Raw genomic sequence first — 22245 nt, 5'->3', positions numbered from 1 at the left:
ATTGGGAGGCCAGTATAGCACATGTTTTCGAAAGCAGTTAAGGGTCTGAGAAGGTTGTATCTTTCTTTGTGTGTATTAATATAATGATTAACTTGGTGATATCTCAACCACGATGTGAAGAGGCCTCTACCCATTTGTTCTATTTCAGGCTTGGGTTTTACTTTATTTAAGTGCGTCAAAGAGGTTATAGGTATCAATCTGTTGATGGTCGTATCAGAATCTAGGATATAGGATTTATTAACTGGCATATCTGGGTTAGATAGGATAGGGGTTAGGGGGGAGAATCTACTGGATATCTCTCTATTTTTAATACAGATTGATTTCCAATCTGAATATGTGTTGTCGACGGTCTGTATTGGTTCCCCTTGTGTGAAATAAGATATATTCGGGGTCCAGCATGCACCTCCAAGTTGTTGACTGCCTGAGATATCGTGTTCGATCTGTATCCAGTGTTTAGAATTAGCCTCACTAAATCTGCACCACTCTATTATCTTGTGTAAAGAGATTGCTTTCTTATACCAAATAAGATTTGGGACACCTAGGCCTCCCAATTCTTTAGAAGCATACATGGTTGATCTGCAAATTCTGGGGGGTTTGTTTCCCCATATATATTGGTTAATTGTTTTTTGTAATTTATGGATATAAGTTTCGGTGTGGGGGAGTGGTAATGTCTGTAGAAAGTATAATATCTTTGGTAGTAGTATCATTTTAGTTGAGTGAATCCTGCCTACCCATGACGTATGCCTAGATTTCCATGTAGATGTTAACCTACTAATATCTGCAATGAGTTTTGAGAAATTTGTTTTGCGTGTAATCTCGTTTTTAGGGGTGATACTAATTCCTAAGTACTTAATTGAACCCAGTCGGATGTTAAATTTGCTACTTTCCTTAATTTTATTTAATTCACTTTGATGTATATTTATGGGGAGGATATCTGACTTGGCCATACAACGCCATAACCTGTTTTATAAATAGAGGTGGAAAGTTAAATTTATATAATACTGATTCCAGAAACGACCAGTCCAGCCTATCAAAGGCTTTTTCCGCATCTGTTGATAATAAAATTGTCGGGATGTTGTTTTTATTTACATATTCTATCAGGTCTAATATTTTTATGGTATTATCTCTTGCCTCCCTCCTCGGCACGAATCCTACTTGGTCTGGGGAAATCAACTTGGGTAAGAATTTATTCAATCTGGTAGCTAATATTTTGGCGTAAATTTTTAAATCTAGATTCAGAAGGGAGATGGGTCTAAAATTAGCAGGTTGGTCACTCTTTTTTCCTGGCTTGGGTAGTACAGTGATAAAAGCTTGCAGCATGTCATCTGGGAATAGTCCCTTCTCTTCAACTTCGCAAAACAAATTTAGCATATGTGGTAATAGTTCCCTTTGGTGTAACTTATAGTATAGGCCTGAGAACCCATCTGGGCCGGGGGCTTTATCTGTTTTAATTGTTTTGATTGCCTCCATAATCTCCTGCTCTTGAATTGGGGACCTTAGTGATTCACTCTCATCCTCTGATAAGGTGTTTATATGGACTCCGTCTAGATATTTGACACATTGCGAGAAGTGTTGTTCTTGCATTCTGTTTGGAAATAAATTGTAGAGGGAGTGAAAATAATTTTTAAAGGTGGCAGCTATTTGTTTAGTGTCTTCCACTATATTACCATTTGGCTGTTTTATTGAATGAATGTATGTTTTAGTTTGTTTGGTCTTCAGGGACCTTGCCAGATAACGACCTGGCTTATTCGCTTCAGCATAAAATTTCTGTTTTAGTTTAAGGGCTATAGTTTGTGCTTTGATGTGTAAATATGTTGTCATTTTTTCCCTATAAAAGTTAAGTTGCTCTTGTATTTTCTTGTCCTGTGGGTGTAGTTTATGCAGGTAATCTAATTGTGATAGTTCTTTTGAAATGTGAGTGTATTCCTCTCTGTTAAGTTTGTTTCTGTATGCGGTGGCTTTAATCAGTACTCCCCTAATATAGCTCTTGTGAGCTTCCCATACCGTGGAGGGGGGTGTTCCTGCCTGTGTATTTACTTTGAAATATTCTCTAAGTTCTGTTTGCACTAATTTATTTATTTCTGGGTTCAGAAGGAGTGAAGGGTCTAGCCTCCAACTATACTCTCTGATAGGTGCTGAGGGCCACTTGATACTACACTTCACCATGGAGTGGTCAGACCATGCTGTATGTAGAATGGACACGTTTTCCACCAATGACAGTGTGATGTGGTCAACCATTATATAGTCTATTCTGGAGTGTGTTTTATTTGGATTTGAAAAGAAGGTGTAATCTCTTTTAATTGGGTTATGTATTCTCCACGGGTCGTGAAGGCAAAATGTCTTAATAAAATTCCACATTGCTTTGAGGGTCTTTTTGGGCACCTGTATTTTACTGTTTGAGCTGTCTAGTTTGGGTAGTATTGGGACATTAAAATCTCCCAAAATCAACAGTTGCCCTACTTGGATATCTCTAATTAAGGGGATAATGGACTTAAAGAAGGTGGCTTGTCTTTGGTTTGGGGCGTATATATTTACTATGGTTGTGGGCTTATTGAATATCATTCCACTGACAGCTAAGAATCTACCTTCTCTATCTTTAGTTTGATTTATTAAGGTAAAAGGAATCGATTTATGTACAAAAATACTAACACCATTTATTTATTTTTTTGGGTGTGCACTGTGAAAACATTGTGTGTAATTTTTATGGAAGTATCTGGGAATGTTGCCCCTTTTAAAGTGTGTCTCTTGTAATCCTAGAATATTGCCCTGTTTTTTTAATAGGTCCTGAATTGCTAGGGATCTTTTTTGAGGGCTGTTGAACCCCTTAACATTCTGAGATATTAAACTTAACACAGTTTCTTTTTTCATGTCTTGTGATTTACCTGTGCTTGTTTGGGACTGAGCCCTGTGTCTGGTGATGCAACATTTCCTGCCAAAACATAATAACAACAAACCATAATACAACTATTATTAACAATACAAACTATTCCTAACCTGTAGTTGGTTACAGGGGGGTATATAACCAAAAAGAATTCCATGTGGAACTCTATCTGCCCAATACATATCTGTTAAATACTGCTGTATTCAAGCATTAATTATTTTCCTTATGTATAGTGTGTATAAGTTCAATGTCCTTGGGAACCTGAGAAGAGAAAAAGACAAAAACACAAAAAAAAAACAGTATACTGAAAAATGCAACAAAATAGAAAGGAAGCAAAAACATAAGTTCTGATTCATGAAAGGATACATTTGTAGGCCTGGTATAGGCCATCTGCATATGCCATCTAAATAACTCTTAAAGTCACTTTTGTGTGCTGGATTTATTTTTCCTCTGTACTCTTTGCCAGTCCGAGTTTCTGTGATGAGTTAATGTCTCTTTACTTGCAAGCAGGTCTTGATCTGTAGATTTTCCGGCTTCTGGTTTTACTGGAGGGATTTCTAGTTTGCGGCAACAGTCTATCATTTCTGATGGGGATGAGCATATTGCTCTTCTGTTATTCCAAATGACCACCAATTGGAAAGGGTAGCTCCATCTGTATTTGATATTCATGGACCTTAGATGTGTGGTTAATGGAGACAACTCTTTACGTCTTTGAAGGGTCCTGGTAGATAAATCAGCATATATCTGCAGGTTTGCTTCCTCGAAGCGAATAGGCTGTCTTTCTCTGGCGTTTTTCATTATCTGCTCCTTCACCGCATATTTAGTTATTTTGACAATAGTGTCTCTTGGTGGGGCCCCCTCTTGTGGAACGGGTCTAAGGGCTCTGTGTGCTCTGTCCATTTCCACTGGCAATGACCCTTCTTGATTGTTTAGATTGGCAAACAGGGCTTGTAGATATTTAGGTAGATCTGTCACTTGGACTGCTTCAGGAATACCTCTAATTCTTATATTATGTCTCCTGGACCTGTTCTCCAGGTCTTCTATTTTGTCTTCCATCTGTTGAATAGTGGTATCTTGTTGTTCCATTTTCGTGCTTATTTCATCTTGAAATGTATTGAATGTACTACAGTTCTCCTCTAATTTTTCTACCCTGTTGCCAATATCTGAAATGTCTTTTTTTAAGTCCGAGATTTCATCTTTGATGCACTGTTTTACTTGCATTAGTAGTGATGCAAAGTCTTTTTTGGATGGTATTGATGATAAAAGTGATTTTGGAACACATATGGTTTCCTGTTCTGCCTCTGATTCAGATTCTGAGTTTGACGACTCCTGTACCTCTTTAGGAGATGCAGATGGGGATAAATCTGTGCTCTGAGTGTTTACCGTTTTAAAAAATTGGTCCACTGATGGTGTAGATGATCCTTTAGCATTATCCTTTTTCCCTTTATCTTTCTGCGACATTTTTCTGGGTGACATGATCCTGAATGATAGTGTATCTGTCCTGTGATAATCAGGGGAGCCGTGTACTTGTGATAAAATGCTGCGTCTGGTTTAGTGCACTGCAGTAAAGTTATAAGTCGCGGTTAATTTTAACTTTGTGAATTCCACGTGCTGGTTATATCACAAGACTGCTTCTCTGACTGTCCTGTGTATTCTCCTGTATTGATCACTTATGCGTGAAAGTTTAAGAAACTGTGTGAGATAAAGGATTCCCTTGGTGTCACCCTTAATAGATATCTTTGAAGATGATTTTCTACATGTGTTGATTTTGCTTCCCAAGCCTCATGTTTCATAAAGTGTTCTGTTGTGAACATGCATCGGGTAGTGTGGCTTTATTTCCCATGGCTTTAACTGCTTAGGCTGTCTCGTAATCCCCGCTGCCATGCTTGGCTAAGGGAAGCGTGGTGTCAAAATGTCAAAATGTTGCGTGTACCGGGTAATACCTAAAGCAAGTAACAGTCTTATGTGTTCATTCGGGTGGCCGTTCTAGGTTATTACCTTAATATTGCTCCAACAGTGTTCCTTCTGCTCCGGTTTTTACCTGCCTCCTGTATAGCAGGTTTTCATCGCCACATTGACTCTCCGTAAGAGCAGCTTTCTCATCCCATATTGCGTTGTGCTGTGTTGCGTCCTAATGCTCTATTTACCATCTCCTTTCTTTTCCTCAAATATGGGCTTAGCCTCTTAAAAGATTTGTGTCTCTGTCTGGGTCTCCCAAATTTGTTTTTTGTCGCTCTGTTAGACATGCATTGGGCCGATGCTCCGGAGCTCACTTAATGTGCGGCCATCTCCTGTGAGTGCCGGCTCCGCCCCCCGGTAGTGGTGGATTTTAGCAGTTAAAAGGCGGCGAGGTAGTCTTTGCTTTTTTTTTTAACATTTTGCTACCCCTTTGTAGAAAGCCAGAGTTAGTTATTCTGTTCTTTCTTTTCCTACAGGTCCTTGACAGGGAGTGAAGTGCCTGTCACACCTAAGTAGCAGCATCTGTCCTGCAGCTGGATCTAAAGTAAGTGCCTTTACCTTCTAGGTACTGAAGGACAGCAGCACTTAAGAGGTTAATCCTCATACGGATCCATTTTGGGACATAGATATCTTTATTAGTTAAGGATACATATTTTGGATAGATTATGGCACAAATTGGGACTTAGATATCCTTATTAGTTAAGGATACATCTTATGGATTGATATGACCCTTTATGGGTTAAAAGGTTTTAAGTGAGAGACTTAAAGTTTGTTTATTTGGCTGAAGGGACTTATAAATCCTTTATTGTGAAATGGTAGAGAAAGGATGCAGCATTCTGATTAAGTCAGCGGAATGCAGGGCACTATATTAGAGGTTTTATTGTGATCAGACATATTTAGATCAGTTCAGAGAGGCTTATTGACATAACGGTAAAGGAAACTGTGAGCCGTTTGATTTTTCATGCTCTTTTATGTGGCGCAGTTATTTTTTCGATCCGCTCACGTGACACCCACACTTCCGGTATATCGGAGCGGAGCTTAGTGAGCTTGTATTGCGTTAGAGGTGTATCACATTGTGGATCTTTGTCTGCTTTAAGATTTGACGTTTCTCATCAACAGATCGTTTGTTCTAAGAGGAGAAGATCCTTACACGAAAGTCTCGCTTCCTCGGACTAGTGGGGTGTCAATCCTGCCCGGTAGGAGCCTCTGGCAATCTGAGGTTGCTTTGAAGGATTCATTTTATTGCTCTCTGAATTTTAAATGATACATTTTTACTAAAATGTGAAAATTATTTTCTTTTCCTCTAATACTTAGAACTGCTGAATTCTGTAGTTATGGATTCAGAATTAGATTAGTCTATGTCTGTTGACAAATGCTTACTATGTTTAGAGGCTCAAATTGTTCTGCCAATGCAATTTTGTTCCTCATGCTTATCTAAAACTTGAAAATGTAAAGACAAATGACTCCCTTCTGAGCCAAATGTCTCTCAGGATAATGCTGTGTGACATGCCTCCAGCTTTCTCCTCAAACGTCCCAAGCCTTAGTTGTTTCCAATACTGTTCCTTCTGTGCCTTCTCAACCACCTGGGGGTGTTAATTTACCTGGGGATTTTGCAACTCAGATTACTTCTGCAGTATCAGCGGCTTTGTCAGCTTTCCCTTCTTTAGGTAAGCGTAAGAGAAAATCTAAACATTTGTCCGCTAGTAAGGCTTCTGACCCCTCTAAATCTGCGCTCGTTAACCTTTCTCAATTGTCTGATGAGAATACTTCAGTAGGTTCTGAAGGTGACATTTCAGATTTTGACACTTTAGCGGAGAAACCTTCAGAATCTGAAGAGGTTAATTTTAGATTTCATCTTGAACACCTCTGGTTACTACTGAAAGAGGTTCTAGCTTCTTTGGACGACTCTGAAACTTCAGTTGCTGCCAACCCCAAGACGTCTTCTAAACTGGATAGAGTTTATGATTCTCCATCTGCTGATGATGTTTTTCCTGTTCCTAGGAAGATGTCGGTAATTATAGCTCAGGAATGGGATAAGCCAGGGGTTCCTTTTTCCCCTTCCCCAGCTTTTTAAAAAAATGTTTCCTGTTGCTGACTCTATTCGTGACTCATGGCGCACCATGCCTAAAGAAGAAGGAGCTATCTACTTTAGCTAAAATAACTACCATTCCTATAGAGGATAGTTGTTCTTTTAAGGATCCAATGGATAAGAAGCTAGAGGCTTACTTAAAAAACATGTATATCAATCAAGTCTTACAGTGGCAACCTGTGGCGAGCATTGCCATGGTTGCAGGAGCAGCATCTTATTGATGCAATGCCCGGTCTGATCTTATTTCAGAAGAGACTACGGTAGAGGAGATCCAAGATAGGTTCAAAGCTCTTAAACTGGCCAATACCTTTATCTGTGATGCCAACATGCAGATAATTAGACTGGGAGCTATGATGTCTAGCTTCACTGTGCTAGCCCGCAGAGCTCTGTGGTTAAAATCTTGGTCGGCTGATGTTTCTTTAAAGGCCAAGCTTTTAGCTTTATCTTATAAGGGTAAAACTCTGTTTGGCCCGGTCTGGCAGAAATCATTTCAGAAATTACGGGTGGAAAAGGATCTTTTCTACCTCAGGACAAAAAGAATAGACCTAAGGGTCAACAGTCTTCTAATTTTCGTTCCTTTCACAACTTTAAGGGACAGAAGTCCTCCTCTTCTTCTTCCAAACCAGACCAATCCAGGTCCAACTGGAAATCCAGCCAGCCCTGAATTAGGGGAAAGCAAAACAAGAAACCCTCTGCTGACTCTAAAAGGGTCCGCCCCCGATCCAATTTTGGATCAGGTGAGGGGCAGGTTTTTCTTTTTTCGTCAGGCTTAGATACGCGATGACCCAGATCCATGGACTGTGGACATAGTATCTCAGGGCTACAAAATCTCCTGTCAAGACTATCCTCAAACCAGGTAAAGAGGGAGGCCTTTTTAAATTGTGTAGAGGACCTATCCTCCCTGGGAGTCATTGTACCAGTCCCTCTAGAGGAACAGGGTCAAGGATTCTACTCAAATCTATTTGTGGTTCCCAAAAAGGAGAGAACTTTTCGTCCCATCCTAGATCTAAAGTGCCTAAACAAATTCCTCAGGGTTCCGTCCTTGAAGATGGAAACTATTCGTTCCATTCTTCCATTGGTTCAGGAAGGTCAGTTCATGACGACTATAATCTGAAGGACGCGTATTTACACGTTCCCATTCACAGGGATCATTACCAGTTTCTAAGGTTTGCCTTTCTGGACAAGCATTTACAGTTTATTGCACTTCCGTTTGGTCTTGCCACAGCTCCCAGAATATTCACAAAGTTTCTGGGAGCTCTATTGGCAGTGATCAGATCCCAGGGAATTGCTGTGGCGCCTTATCTAAATTACAATCTGGTTCAGGCGTCATCTTTTCAACTAGCAAAATTTCATACAGAGATGTTGTTGTATTTCATACGTTCCCACGGGTGGAAGGTGAATCTGAAAAATAGTTCTCTAGTTTCAACTACAAGAGTAAATTTCCTAGGGACAATCATAGATTATCTGTCCATGAAGATTTTCCTGACGGACGTCAGAAAGTCCAAGCATTCCCTCCAGCCTGCTTTTCGTCCATCAGTGGCTCAATGCATGGAGGTGATTGGTCTGATGGTGGCTTCCATGGACATCATTCCTTTTGCTCGGTTTCATCTGCGACCGCTGCAGCTTTGCATGCTCTGTCAATAGAACGGAGACCATTCAGATTTATCGCAGAGGATAAATCTGGGCCCCCTAACAAGACTCTCATGGTGGATTTCACAGGAACATTTGTCTCGGGGCACTTGCTTCCTGAGACCTTCCTGGGTGATTGTGACTACGGACACCAGCCTGTTAGGCTGGGGAGCTGTTTGGGGTTCTCTGAAAGCTCAGGGCCTGTGGTCTCAAGAAGAGTCTTCTCTTCCCATAAACATCTTGGAGATGAGAGCAATCTTCAATGCCTTGACAGCTTGGCCTCAATTATCTTTAGTCCGGTTTATCAGATTCCAGTCGGACAACATAACCTTAGTGGCTTACATCAACCACCAGGGAGGAACTCGGAGTTCCTTGGCTATGAAGGAGGTGACTCGCATTCTGCAGTGGGCGGAAGCTCACGATTGTCTCCTTTCTGCCATCCACATTCCAGGAGTGGACAATTGGGAAGCGGATTTTCTGAGCAGACAGACTTTTCATCCCGGGGAGTGGGTTCTCCATCTGGAAGTGTTCTCCAGGATAACCCTCCGGTGGGGGGTATCGGAGTTGGATCTGATGGCGTTGTGTCAAAACGCCAAGCTTCCAAAGTACAGTTCAAGGTCAAGAACTCCTCAGGCCGCCCTGATAGATGCTCTTGCGGTTCCTTGGGATTTCAGGCTAGCACACCTGTTTCTTACGTTTGCTCTCCTTCCACGAGTCATTGCTCGTATCAAGCAGGAGAGAGCGTCTGTGATTCTTATAGCTCCTGTCTGGCCTCACTGGATCTGGTTTGCTGAACTGGTGAAGATGTCATCTCTTCCATCTTGGAGGTTACCTCTGAGGAAGAACCTTCTAATTCAGGGTCCATTCCTCCATCCAAATCTAGATGCTCTGAAGCTGACTGCTTGGAGATTGAACGCCTAGTCCTGCTTAGACGTAGTTTTTCGGAGGCAGTCATTGATACTATGCTTTAGGCTCGTAACCTGTTACTCATAAGATTTACCATAAGATATGGCGTAAATACCTTTATTAGTGTGAAGCTAAAGGTTTTTCTTGGAGTTGGGTGAGGATTCCACAAATTTGATCTTTTCTTCAGGATGGCCTGGAAAAAGGTTTGTCAGTACTCTGAAATGTCAGATTTCTGCCCTGTCTATCCTTCTGCACAAACGTCTGGCAGAATTACCAGATGTTCAAGCTTTTGTTCAGGCCCTGGTCAGAATCAGTCTGTGTTTAAACCTGTTTAAAGCCTTAATCTAGTTCTTAAAGTTTTGCAGCAGGCTCCGTTTGAGCCGATGCATGTTGTCGATATAAAATTGTTATCTTGGAAGGTTTTGTTTCTCCTTGCTATTTCTTCCACTTGCAGAATTTCTGAGCTTTCAGCTCTGCAGTGTGATTCACCGTACCTTATTTTTCATGCAGGTAAGGCGGTCCTTTGTACTAAATTGGGGTTTCTCTCTAAGGTAGTGTCGGATTGAAACATTAATCAGGAAATTGTTGTTCCTCCTTTTTGTCCTAAAGAAGATTTTTGGCAATCTTCTGCCCTGTTTGTTGTGTTCTCTGGAAAGCGTAAGGGTCAGAAGGCCACTTCTACTACTCTTTCCCTCTGGTTAAGAAGTGTGATTCGTTTTGCTTATGAGACTGCTGGACAGCAGCCTCCTGAGAGAATTACGGCTCATTCCACTAGGGCTGTCTCTTCATCTTGGGCTTTCAAAAATGAAGCTTCTGTGGAACAGATTTGCAAGGAGGCAATATGGTCCTCTTTGCATACTTTTTCCAAATTCTACAAATTTGATATTTTTACCTCGGCTGTGGCTTCTTTTGGGAGGAAGGTTCTTTAAGTGGTGGTGCCTTCTGTTTAGGTCCTCCTGCCTTGTTCTCCCTCCCTGTTCATTCTGTGTCCTTTAGCTTGGGTATTGTATCCCACTAGTAATTGGAATGACGTCGTGGACTCTCCATGCCATAGGAAAGAAAACAAAATTTATGCTTAACTGATAAATTTATTTATTTCTGGGCATGGAGAGTCCACGACCCCGCCATCTTTTTTAATTTTTAATTTGGCAGTTTTTTTGAGTAAACCTCAGGCACCTTTTTCACCCTTGTGTTTCTTCTTTTTCCATTTTCCTTCGGCTGAATGACTGGGGATTATGGGTAAGGGAAGTTACACTTAACAGCTTTGCTGGGGTGCTCTTTGCCTCCTCCTGCTGGCCAGGAGTTGAATATCCCACTAGTAATTGGAATGACATTGTCGACTCTCCATGCCCGGAAAGAAAGACATTTATCAGGTAAACCATACATTTTGTTTTTCTATTTGCAACATACATTAACTATTTTGCTTTCAATATCCCTTTTAATGGAAAGTGAGCATTTAGAGATTGTACAAAAAAATGTTTTATTATGTATAGTGAGCCACCTTAGTAATACTTTTACTTTTGTAATACTCTTTTGTTATTTGTTTTGACCCCCCTTTTGTTTTCCCATTCTGAGTATTGGGTGTGCACATGGCCGGCTTCACAGGTCTAATTGGCTTCAGCAGAAATAATCAAAAAATAAATTGCAAAACAACTGTGATTTTACAAACAACATGACAGTGATTATCACTTGTTTACTCCAGTATAATCCCCCTTAAGTATAACCCAATGCTTATTGCTGTTTTTATTGCAACAGTTAGACTGTTTTATACCCCTTTAACTTATTGCATGACTGCTGACACCTATTGTAATTTCAAGATGTTTACTGTCCCTTTAAGATCAATGTGTGCTGGTACAACAAAGCTGAAATATTTACTTCTATTTATACCATAGTGCTGTTACATATCATAATACTGTCTGCTCTTTCACTTCTTTACTGGCTAAAAATAGCTTATTTATTGTTATACTAAACTCAGTAGAGGACATTCTCATTAAATTGTGCTATTATTCTTGTTGTCTTTCTACCAATTTTAACCAATCACTTGTTTGTGTCTTTCTTTCCTCAGATAATAATTACGTTTTTAGCCTTCCTGTCCGGTGCTCTGGCCAATACTTTTTTCATTATCGCTTTGGGAATAGCAATATATTGGCTTATAGCATTTAAGGTAATAAATTTTTTTTTAGCCACATGAAATTCCAAAAACAGCACATGATTATACTTCATAACACATGCATCATATTAATACCAGGAACTTGTTGTATGTAACCAAGTAAATAAATAAAAAATGGCAACGATTTAGCTTAGAAGTCCACTTGCCTGTGTATTGTCTTTTACAAGGTGACCTATATGGGGGGGGGGGGGGACTCATTGGCGGGGCCCTTTACCTTTTCTTATTTTTTTAGTTTTTTAGTCCTTTTTTTTTTATAAATTTTACGATGGCATAATGCACTTATGTTTTGGTTCTGGGTAATATGTTGGTGCTACACAAATAAAGTATAATTAAAACCATTTACAAATAAACTGAGCTTTTCAGCATTATTCCTCAGAGGGCAAAGACGAGTCAGGATTTAAAAACTGCTGCTAGATAAATATTTAAATTGACGAAACCCTGGCATTTCTGCAACCCTAAAGAATGGAGTTAATCACTCTTGGTTTATTATGTATTTAGTGCACTAACTTCCACAGTTTCACACCAATCGTGCAAACTTATGGAACCGAGAACAACATTTTTTTTTATTACTCCTGTTCTATTGCAGGGACAAAACTCCTCAGTAAATGTCAGCTTACCTCCTATTGGTGGACAAATTGAGACAGATTTCATTATCTACGTATCAGTGGCCTTTGCATTAAAGGTAAATTTGGTAGTGTGTGTGTGATTGGTCATAGTTTCAGCTTCTGGATTTTGACCCTACTGATTTCTAATTTTTTTAGACACTTGAATTACTGCATCTATTTGTCACTCAGTTGAGCCTGTCTATCTTCTTCATTGACTGGGAAAAGCCGAAAGATAAAATTTCTAGTTCACAAGGCAAGTTCAGAAACTCTGTGCATTGTCTTCACTGATAATACATAAATATTTATTATTGTTATTGTTATTATTAGCATATATTTGTATAGTGCTGCAAAATTCTGTATCCCTATGGAGTTGCTATATTGTTCCATGTTAGAGCTTTCTTTTTAAGTAAGTATTCTACTCTGCAGGAAAGCCAAACGTAAGCTTCTGGAGGACTATTCTTGTGGCCAATGAGTGGAATGAGATCCAGACTCACAGAAAGCTAAGTCCCCTTTTTCAGATCTTCATCGTACTGCTCCTCCTAGAGGTAATATCCGCCATAGATGTTCAGATGTATGTCAAACACTCAGAAAGGGATCTTCTAGTGAGCATCACCTGACAAAGTTTTCTCTTGTAAGGTGTATCCAGTCCACGGATCATCCATTACTTGTGGGATATTCTCCTTCCCAACAGGAAGTTGCAAGAGGATCACCCACAGCAGAGCTGCTATATAGCTCCTCCCCTAACTGCCATATCCAGTCATTCTCTTGCAAACTCTCAACATAGCTGGAGGTAGTAAGAGGAAAGTGGTGTAATATAGTTAGTTTTTTCTTCAATCAAAAGTTTATTGTTTTTAAATGGTACCGGAGTTGTACTATTTTATCTCAGGCAGTATTTAGAAGAAGAATCTGCCTACGTTTTTTCTATGATCTTAGCAGAAGTAACTAAGATCCACTGCTGTTCTCACATATGTCTGAGGAGTGAGGTAACTTCAGAGGGAGAATGGCGTGCAGGTTATCTTGCAATAAGGTATGTGCAGTTTAAGTTTTTCTAGGGATGGAATTTGCTAGAAAAAAGCTGCTGATACCGGATTAATGTAAGTTAAGCCTAAATACAGTGATTTAATAGCGACTAGTATCAGGCTTGCTATCAGAGGTATATACTCTGATTAAAGGGACATGCCACCCACATTTTTTCTTTAATTATTTAGAAAGAGAATGCAATGTTAAACATCTTTCTAATTTACTTATATTATCTAATTTGTTTTATTCTCTTGATATTCTTTGATGAAAAGCATATCTAGATATGCTCACTAGCTGCTGATTTGTTGCTGCACATAGAAGCATTGTGTGATTGGTTCACCATGTGCATTGCTTTTTGTTCAACTAAGGATATTTAAAAAATGAAGCAAAATAAATAATGGAAGTAAATTGTAATGTTGTTTAAATTTCTATTCTCTATCTGAATCATGAAAGAAAGATTTTGGGTTCAGTGTCCCTTTAATGTGCAATATAAAACGTTTGCTGGCATGTTTAATCATTTTTATATATGCTTTGGTGATAAAACTTATTGGGGCCTAGTTTTTTCCACATGGCTGGCTTGATTTTTGCCTAGAAACAGTTTCCTGAGGCTTTCCACTGTTGTAATATGAGTGGGAGGGGCCTATTTTAGCGCTTTTTTGCGCAGTTAAAATTACAGACAGAGACATTCAGCTTCCCTCATCAGTCCCCTGCATGCTTTAGGACATCTCTGAAGGGCTCAAAAGGCTTCAAAAGTCATATATTGAGGAAGGTAAAGCCACAGTGGAGCTGTGGCAGTTGTGACTGTTTAAAAAAACGTTTTTTTCAATTTGTTAATCCGTTTTTTGTATTAAGGGGTTAATCATCCATTTGCAAGTGGGTGCAATGCTCTGCTAACTTGTTACATACACTGTAAAAATTTCGTTAGTTTAACTGCCTTTTTTCACTGTTATTTCAAATTTTAGTAAAATTTGTTTCCCTTAAAGGCACAGTAACGTTTTTTATATTGCTTGTTTAACTTGATGTAAAGTGTTTTCCAAGCTTGCTAGTCTCATTGCTAGTCTGTATAAACATGTCTGACATAGAGGAAACTCCTTGTTCATTATGTTTAAAAGCCATGGTGGAACCCCATATGAGAATGTGTACTAAATGTATTGATTTCACTTTAAACAATAAAGATCAGCTTTTATCTTTAAAAAATTTATCACCAGAGGATTCTGGCGAGGGGGAAGTTATGCCGACTAACTCTCCCCATGTGTCAGACCCTTTGACTCCCGCTCAACGGACTCACGCTAAAATGGCGCCAAGTACATCAAAGACGCCCATAGCGATTACTTTGCAGGACATGGCGGCAATCATGGATAATACCCTGTCAGCGGTATTAGCCAGACTGCCTGAATTCAGAGGAAAGCGCGATAGCTCTGGGGTTAGACGTAGTACAGAGCGCGCAGATGCCTTAAGGCCCATGTCTGATACTGTGTCACAATATGCAGAAGCTGAGGAAGGAGAGCATCAGTCTGTGGGTGACATTTCTGATTCAGGGAAACCTGATTCAGATATTTCTACTTTTAAATTTAAGCTTGAGAACCTCCGTGTATTGCTTGGGGAGGTGTTAGCTGCTCTGAATGACTGTGACACAATTGCAGTACCAGATAAATTGTGTAGACTGGATAAATACTATGCAGTGCCGGTGTGTACTGATGTTTTTCCAATACCTAAAAGGTTTACAGAAATCATTAATAAGGAGTGGGATAGACCCGGTGTGCCGTTCCCCCCCTCCCCTATTTTTAGAAAAATGTTTCCAATAGACGCCACCACACGGGACTTATGGCAGACGGTCCCTAAGGTGGAGGGAGCAGTTTCTACTTTAGCAAAGCGTACCACTATCCCTGTCGAGGACAGTTGTGCTTTTTCAGATCAATGGATAAAAAATTAGAAGGTTACCTTAAGAAAATGTTTATTCAACAAGGTTTTATCCTGCAGCCCCTTGCATGCATTGCTCCTGTCACTGCTGCTGCGGCGTTCTGGTTTGAGTCTCTGGAAGAGGCCTTTCAGACAGCTACTCCATTGACTGAAATACTTGACAAGCTTAGAACACTTAAGCTAGCTAATTCTTTTGTTTCTGATGCCATTGTTCATTTGACTAAACTAACGGCTAAGAATTCTGGATTCGCCATCCAGGCGCGTAGGGCGCTATGGCTTAAATCTTGGTCAGCTGACGTGACTTCAAAGTCTAAATTACTTAACATTCCCTTCAAGGGGCAGACCCTATTCGGACCTGGTTTGAAGGAAATTATTGCTGACATTACTGGAGGTAAGGGTCATACCCTTCCTCAAGACAGGGCCAAATCAAAGGCCAAACAGTCTAATTTTCGTGCCTTTTCGAAACTTCAAGGCAGGTGCAGCATCAACTTCCTCTGCTACAAGACAAGAGGGAACTTTTGCTCAATCCAAGCCGGGCTTGAAACCTAACCAGTCCTGGAACAAAGGCAAGCAGGCCAGAAAGCCTGCTGCTGCCTCTAAGACAGCATGAAGGAACGGCCCCCTATCCGGTAACGGATCTAGTAGGGGGCAGACTTTCTCTCTTCGCCCAGGCGTGGGCAAGAGATGTTCAGGATCCCTGGGCGTTGGAGATCATATCTCAGGGATATCTTCTGGACTTCAAAGCTTCCCCTCCTCAAGGGAGATTTCACCTTACGAGATTATCTGTAAACCAGATAAAGAAAGAGGCATTCTTACGCTGTGTGCAAGACCTCCTAGTTATGGGAGTGATCTGTCCAGTTCCGCAGTCGGAACAGGGACAGGGTTTTTATTCAAATCTGTTTGTGGTTCCCAAAAAAGAGGGAACCTTCAGACCCATTTTGTATCTAAAGATCTTAAACAAATTCCTCAGAGTTCCATCGTTCAAAATGGAAACTATTCGGACCATCCTACCTATGATCCAGGAGGGTCAGTACATGACCACAGTGGATTTGAAGGATGCTTACCTTCACATACCGATTCACAAAGATCATCATCGGTTCCTAAGGTTTGCCTTTCTGGACAGGCGTTACCAATTTGTGGCTCTTCCCTTCGGGTTAGCTACAGCTCCAAGAATCTTTACAAAGGTTCTGGGATCGCTTCTGGCGGTCCTAAGACCGCGAGGTATATCAGTGGCCCCTTATCTGGACGACATCCTGATACAGGCGTCAAGCTTTCAGATTGCCAAGTCACATACGGACATAGTTCTGGCATTTCTGAGGTCACATGGGTGGAAGGTGAATGAGGAAAAGAGTTCTCTATCCCCACTCACAAGAGTCTCCTTCCTAGGGACTCTGATAGATTCTGTTAAAATGAAGATTTACCTGACAGAATCCAGGTTATCAAAACTTCTAAAATCTTGCCGTGTTCTTCATTCTATTCCACGCCCTTCGGTGGCTCAGTGTATGGAAGTAATCGGCTTGATGTTAGTGGCGATGGACATAGTGCCATTTGCGCGCCTACATCTCAGACCGCTGCAACTATGCATGCTCAGTCAGTGGAATGGGGATTACACAGATTTGTCCCCTCTGCTAAATCTGGATCAAGAGACCAGAGATTCTCTTCTCTGGTGGCTATCTCGGGTCCATCTGTCCAAAGGTATGACCTTTCGCAGGCCAGATTGGACAATTGTAACAACAGATGCCAGCCTTCTAGGTTGGGGTGCAGTCTGGAATTCCCTGAAGGCTCAGGGATCGTGGACTCAGGAGGAGAAACTCCTCCCAATAAATATTCTGGAGTTAAGAGCAATATTCAATGCTCTTCTAGCTTGGCCTCAGTTAGCAACCCTGAGATTCATCAGATTTCAGTCGGACAACATCACGACTGTGGCTCACATCAACCATCAAGGGGGAACCAGGAGTTCCCTAGCGATGTTAGAAGTCTCCAAGATAATTCGCTGGGCAGAGACTCACTCTTGCCACCTATCAGCAATCCATATCCCAGGTGTAGAGAACTGGGAGGCGGATTTTCTAAGTCGTCAGACTTTTCATCCGGGGGAGTGGGAGCTCCATCCGGAGGTGTTTGCTCAATTGGTTCATCGTTGGGGCAAACCAGAATGCCAAGCTTCCTTGTTACGGATCCAGGTCCAGGGACCCAGAAGCGGCACTGATAGATGCTCTAGCAGTGCCTTGGTTCTTCAACCTGGCTTATGTGTTTCCACCGTTTCCTCTGCTCCCTCAACTAATTGCCAAAATCAAACAGGAGAGAGCATCAGTGATCTTGATAGCGCCTGCGTGGCCACGCAGGACCTGGTATGCAGACCTAGTGGACATGTCATCCTTTCCACCATGGACCCTTCCTCTGAGACAAGACCTTCTACTACAAGGTCCTTTCAATCATCCGAATCTAATTTCTCTGAGACTGACTGCATGGAGATTGAACGCTTGATTTTATCAAAGCGTGGCTTCTCCGAGTCAGTCATTGATACCCTTATACAGGCACGAAAGCCTGTCACCAGGAAAATCTACCATAAGATATGGCGTAAATACCTTTATTGGTGTGAATCCAAGAATTACTCATGGAGTAAGGTTAGGATTCCTAGGATATTGTCCTTTCTCCAAGAGGGTTTGGAAAAAGGATTATCAGCCAGTTCTTTAAAGGGACAGATTTCTGCTCTGTCTATTCTTTTGCACAAGCGTCTGGCAGAAGTTCCAGACGTTCAAGCTTTTTGTCAGGCTTTGGTTAGAATTAAGCCTGTGTTTAAACCTGTTGCTCCCCCATGGAGCTTAAACTTGGTTCTTAAAGTTCTTCAAGGGGTTCCGTTTGAACCCCTTCATTCCATTGATATCAAACTTTTATCTTGGAAAGTTCTGTTTTTGATGGCTATTTCCTCGGCTCGGAGAGTCTCTGAGTTATCTGCCTTACAATGTGATTCTCCTTATCCGATTTTCCATTCAGATAAAGTAGTTCTGCGTACAAAACCTGGGTTTTTACCTAAGGTAGTTTCTAACAAAAATATCAATCAAGAGATTGTTGTTCCATCATTGTGTCCTAATCCTTCTTCAAAGAAGGAACGCCTTTTACATAATCTGGACGTGGTCCGTGCTTTAAAGTTTTACTTACAAGCTACTAAAGATTTTCGCCAAACATCTACACTGTTTGTTGTTTACTCTGGACAGAGGAGAGGTCAAAAAGCTTTGGCAACCTCTCTTTCTTTTTGGCTTCGGAGCGTAATACGCTTAGCCTATGAGACTGCTGGACAGCAGCCCCCCTGAAAGGATTACAGCTCATTCTACTAGAGCTGTGGCTTCAACCTGGGCCTTTAAAAATGAGGCTTCTGTTGAACAGATTTGCAAGGCGGCGACTTGGTCTTCGCTTCATACCTTTTCAAAATTTTACAAATTTGATACTTTTGCTTCTTCAGAGGCTATTTTTGGGAGAAAGGTTCTACAGGCAGTGGTTACTTCCATTTAAGCCTGCCTTGTCCCTCCCTTCATCCGTGTACTTTAGCTTTGGTATTGGTATCCCACAAGTAATGGATGATCCGTGGACTGGATACACCTTACAAGAGAAAACATAATTTATGCTTACCTGATAAATTTATTTCTCTTGTGGTGTATCCAGTCCACGGCCCGCCCTGTCTTTTTAAGGCAGGTCTAAATTTTAATTTAAACTACAGTCACCACTGCACCCTATGGTTTCTCCTTTCTCGGCTTGTTTTGATCGAATGACTGGATATGGCAGTTAGGGGAGGAGCTATATAGCAGCTCTGCTGTGGGTGATCCTCTTGCAACTTCCTGTTGGGAAGGAGAATATCCCACAAGTAATGGATGATCCGTGGACTGGATACACCACAAGAGAAATAAATTTATCAGGTAAGCATAAATTATGTTATTTTACATTTAAAGTATTTTCTTTTAATTTTCAGGTTGTAGGTCTCAAGAATATCACTGCTAGAGATTTAAATTTGGATTTAAACCCCGCAACAGGCACCTACCTAGCATCATGGAGCATCATCCTCCGATTTGGCATCTCTGCTTGCATGTGGTTGGCTGTGGGTCTTGTTCAGGTGACTTAATTTATGTGAATTACTCTGGATTCTCTCACCCAGATTTAAACCTACCAAGGGCCAGATTACAAGTTCTCTTCCGCAAAAGTGATATTTACTCTCAACTTCATAATACCAGCACACACACAAATGTGCGCTGGTATTACAAGTGAGGTGCAATGCGAATGCAACCTCATGTTCGCATTGCACGGAAGCATTGCGCTCACTAGTAGGCTCCAATGGGAGCCTCCTTCTCACGGCAGACATGGCATGAGAACATAGCGCAGTGAAGGGGGTAAGTCGCGCAGCAAATCTAAATATATACGTAATTGCTAGTTATTTATCGCGTGCCCATAAACGGGCAAATTCACCCGTTTTCGGGCACGTGATAAATTAGCACTCCACTTGTAATCTAGCCCCAAATGTTTTATTCATTATGTTAATATGGTTTTAATGTACAATTGTTACATATTAAAAGTACAAAATATTCTTAAAAATCATCTGAAATGGGGTGTAAAGCCTTTTCTACCAACCTTTACCTGTAACTCAATAATCTGTTCAATACCCTCTACACAATGAATCCTTAAAGGGACAGTATACTGTAAAATAGTTTTTCCCTTAATGTGTTTACAATTGATTTTTTTACCAACTGCAGAGTAAAAAATGTATGAAAATTAGCTTTTTAAGGTTTATTTCTGAATATTAAAGCTCTGATTTTGTGTTTTGAAGCCACAGCCTAATAAAATAGGTTGAGCTTGTAGGTATAATCCGATCTCATTACTGTATCACATTGTGCACATATACATGTTTCTTTTTCTTATGTCTGTCCTTAAAACAATCACCAAAACTTTGAGAGAACAATGGAAAATCAACATTTTATTACCTTATCTCTGCTATATTGCACTGGGAGTGTAATTTCTACTGTTGGCTGTGTTTACAAAGCTTATCTATAGCTGGTACGCGCGGCCACAAACTTTCAGAATAGGTGGGGATACCACATGCTAAATTAACAATTTCAAATGCCAATATAAGGGTAAAGGAGCTACTTGTAAACAATTTAATACACTCCAGCAGCTAAAGTGGATCATTGGGAACAAATTAAAGGGGAGAACATTTTTGAGTAAACTGTCCCTTTAATCTCAGACTCCATCTCATTGTTAACCCTTATGCACATGTTCCCTTCCATCCACAAGTAACCTCTCTATGCAATTGGAACTCTTGCACCCAAGAGCCCGCCCTACACAACTAGAATAATATATATATATTTATAAAATATAAGTGCATTTCTAGATGTTATATTAATGCTTGGAATATCTATGTATTACATACTATATGTCCTGCTTTTTAATACTTATATGTTTACTAGCACTTTTAATTTTCTGTATGATAGAGTAGATTGTACAATAACATACCAAAAACTACCTAAAATTTGTAAAATGTTAAACGAATAAAAATAAACTAAGTTCCTGATAATTATGGCACACCGTAAGCTACAGATTTGTATCATTTAAACTGAAATATTAATTTTATCGCGATTGTCCTGTTAATTTTATTTTTTTCTGTATCTATTTTTTATATTTTGCAGGTTCTTTTCTTTGTTTTTATCTATGAACGCTTTTTTGAAGACAAAATCCAACAGTTTGTGGATATCTGTTCATTAAGCAATGTGAGTGGTTTAAACAGTTTAACCATAGGGTGAGAACTTTAAAATAGGTTCCTTCTTTCCCACCACCACCACCATGAAGAAAAAACAAATATGGTGTTAAAAATGAAACTACTTTATCTACAAAGCATATGTTCTCATGGCTAAACTAACCTTGCACGTGTGATTAAAGTGAGCCTAATAGGACATGAAAGTCAAGTTTTCTTTTTACGATTTAGATAGAGTGTACGGTTTAAAAAAAAAAATCCCATTTACATCTATTACCAAATTTACTTTGTTGTCTTCATATCTTTTGTTGAAAAGCAAGTAGGTAGGCTCAGAAGCGTGTACGTGTCTGGTGCGATATATAGCGGCAGTTTTGCAACCATGCTTTTAACAATGTTATACATTTGCAAGAGCACTAGGTGGCATCAGTGTTTGCTGCCAAGTAGTGCTGCAGACATGTAAACACTACCTACCTAGCTATGCTCTTCAACAAAGAATACCAAAGGAACAAAGCAAATTTGATAATAGAAGTAAATTTGATTTTTTTTAATTTAATTTTATGCTCAGTCTGAATTATTAAAGAAAAAATGTGGGTTTCATGCACCATTAAAAGGACATTAAAGTCAAAATTAAACTTTTTCAGGTTCAGATTTTCTGTTTATATTTACCTCTTTCTCTTGTTCGCCTTTGTTGTAACGTAGCTGAATACCATGAGAACCTACCTACGTAGGTTCTGGAGCATGCTTGTGCCTTAAGCAATGTATGGCAGCGGTGTTCACAACAATGTTTTAACAATCTTATACATAAAGAGCTCATGTGACGTGCACGCTCCTGGGCCTACCTCAATATGCAGTCATGGAAAGTTAAGTTTCAACAAAGAAGAACAAGAGAATGAGGTAAATGTAATAACAAAAATAAGCAAGGCAACATTGCTGTAAATGTAGGAATTAGAGGTAGGGAGAGGGGGTTTGGGCTGCTGGATAGGGTTAGGGGTAAGACAACTGAAAGAGAAAGTTACAAAACATTTTGAGCATTTTTTTCAGTATTGTGTGGCAGCAACTGGTTAACATGACATTGCATGTGTTAATATGTGGTGGTTCACATATTTGTACTATGTTATGCAAGTGTAACAGAAGAGCTGGGCAGTGTTATGGCAAGTGTACATAACATTACTGTTTGCAGCATTTTAATGTTGCTGCTCAGTTTTACAGTAATATATTTAAAATAAATCACTTATGAAGTCAACTTACTGTTCAGCATCACTAACCACAAGCAGCTAGCTCTCCCCTAGGGCAATTATTCTATTGGATAATTCTATCTATAAAATATTCTAT

At 40.1% G+C, this 22245-nt stretch overlaps 1 protein-coding gene across 1 annotated transcript in view; it reads left to right on the top strand.

Moving 5' to 3' along the window:
• Positions 1 to 22245, top strand: part of LOC128648430 (meckelin) — a gene marked incomplete in the record, with an annotated part of 154538 nt that overhangs the window by 109174 nt on the left and 23119 nt on the right. The window contains 6 exon segments of the mRNA XM_053701093.1: positions 11530 to 11628; positions 12221 to 12316; positions 12396 to 12492; positions 12666 to 12784; positions 19144 to 19284; positions 20849 to 20929. Coding sequence (XP_053557068.1) covers positions 11530 to 11628; positions 12221 to 12316; positions 12396 to 12492; positions 12666 to 12784; positions 19144 to 19284; positions 20849 to 20929 — 633 coding nt within the window.

This window comes from Bombina bombina, chromosome 1 (genome assembly GCF_027579735.1).
Source record: "Bombina bombina isolate aBomBom1 chromosome 1, aBomBom1.pri, whole genome shotgun sequence".
Classification (NCBI taxonomy): Eukaryota; Metazoa; Chordata; class Amphibia; order Anura; family Bombinatoridae; genus Bombina; species Bombina bombina.
Note: the sequence above shows the minus strand (reverse complement) of the source record. Positions and strands in the feature narration are given on the sequence as shown.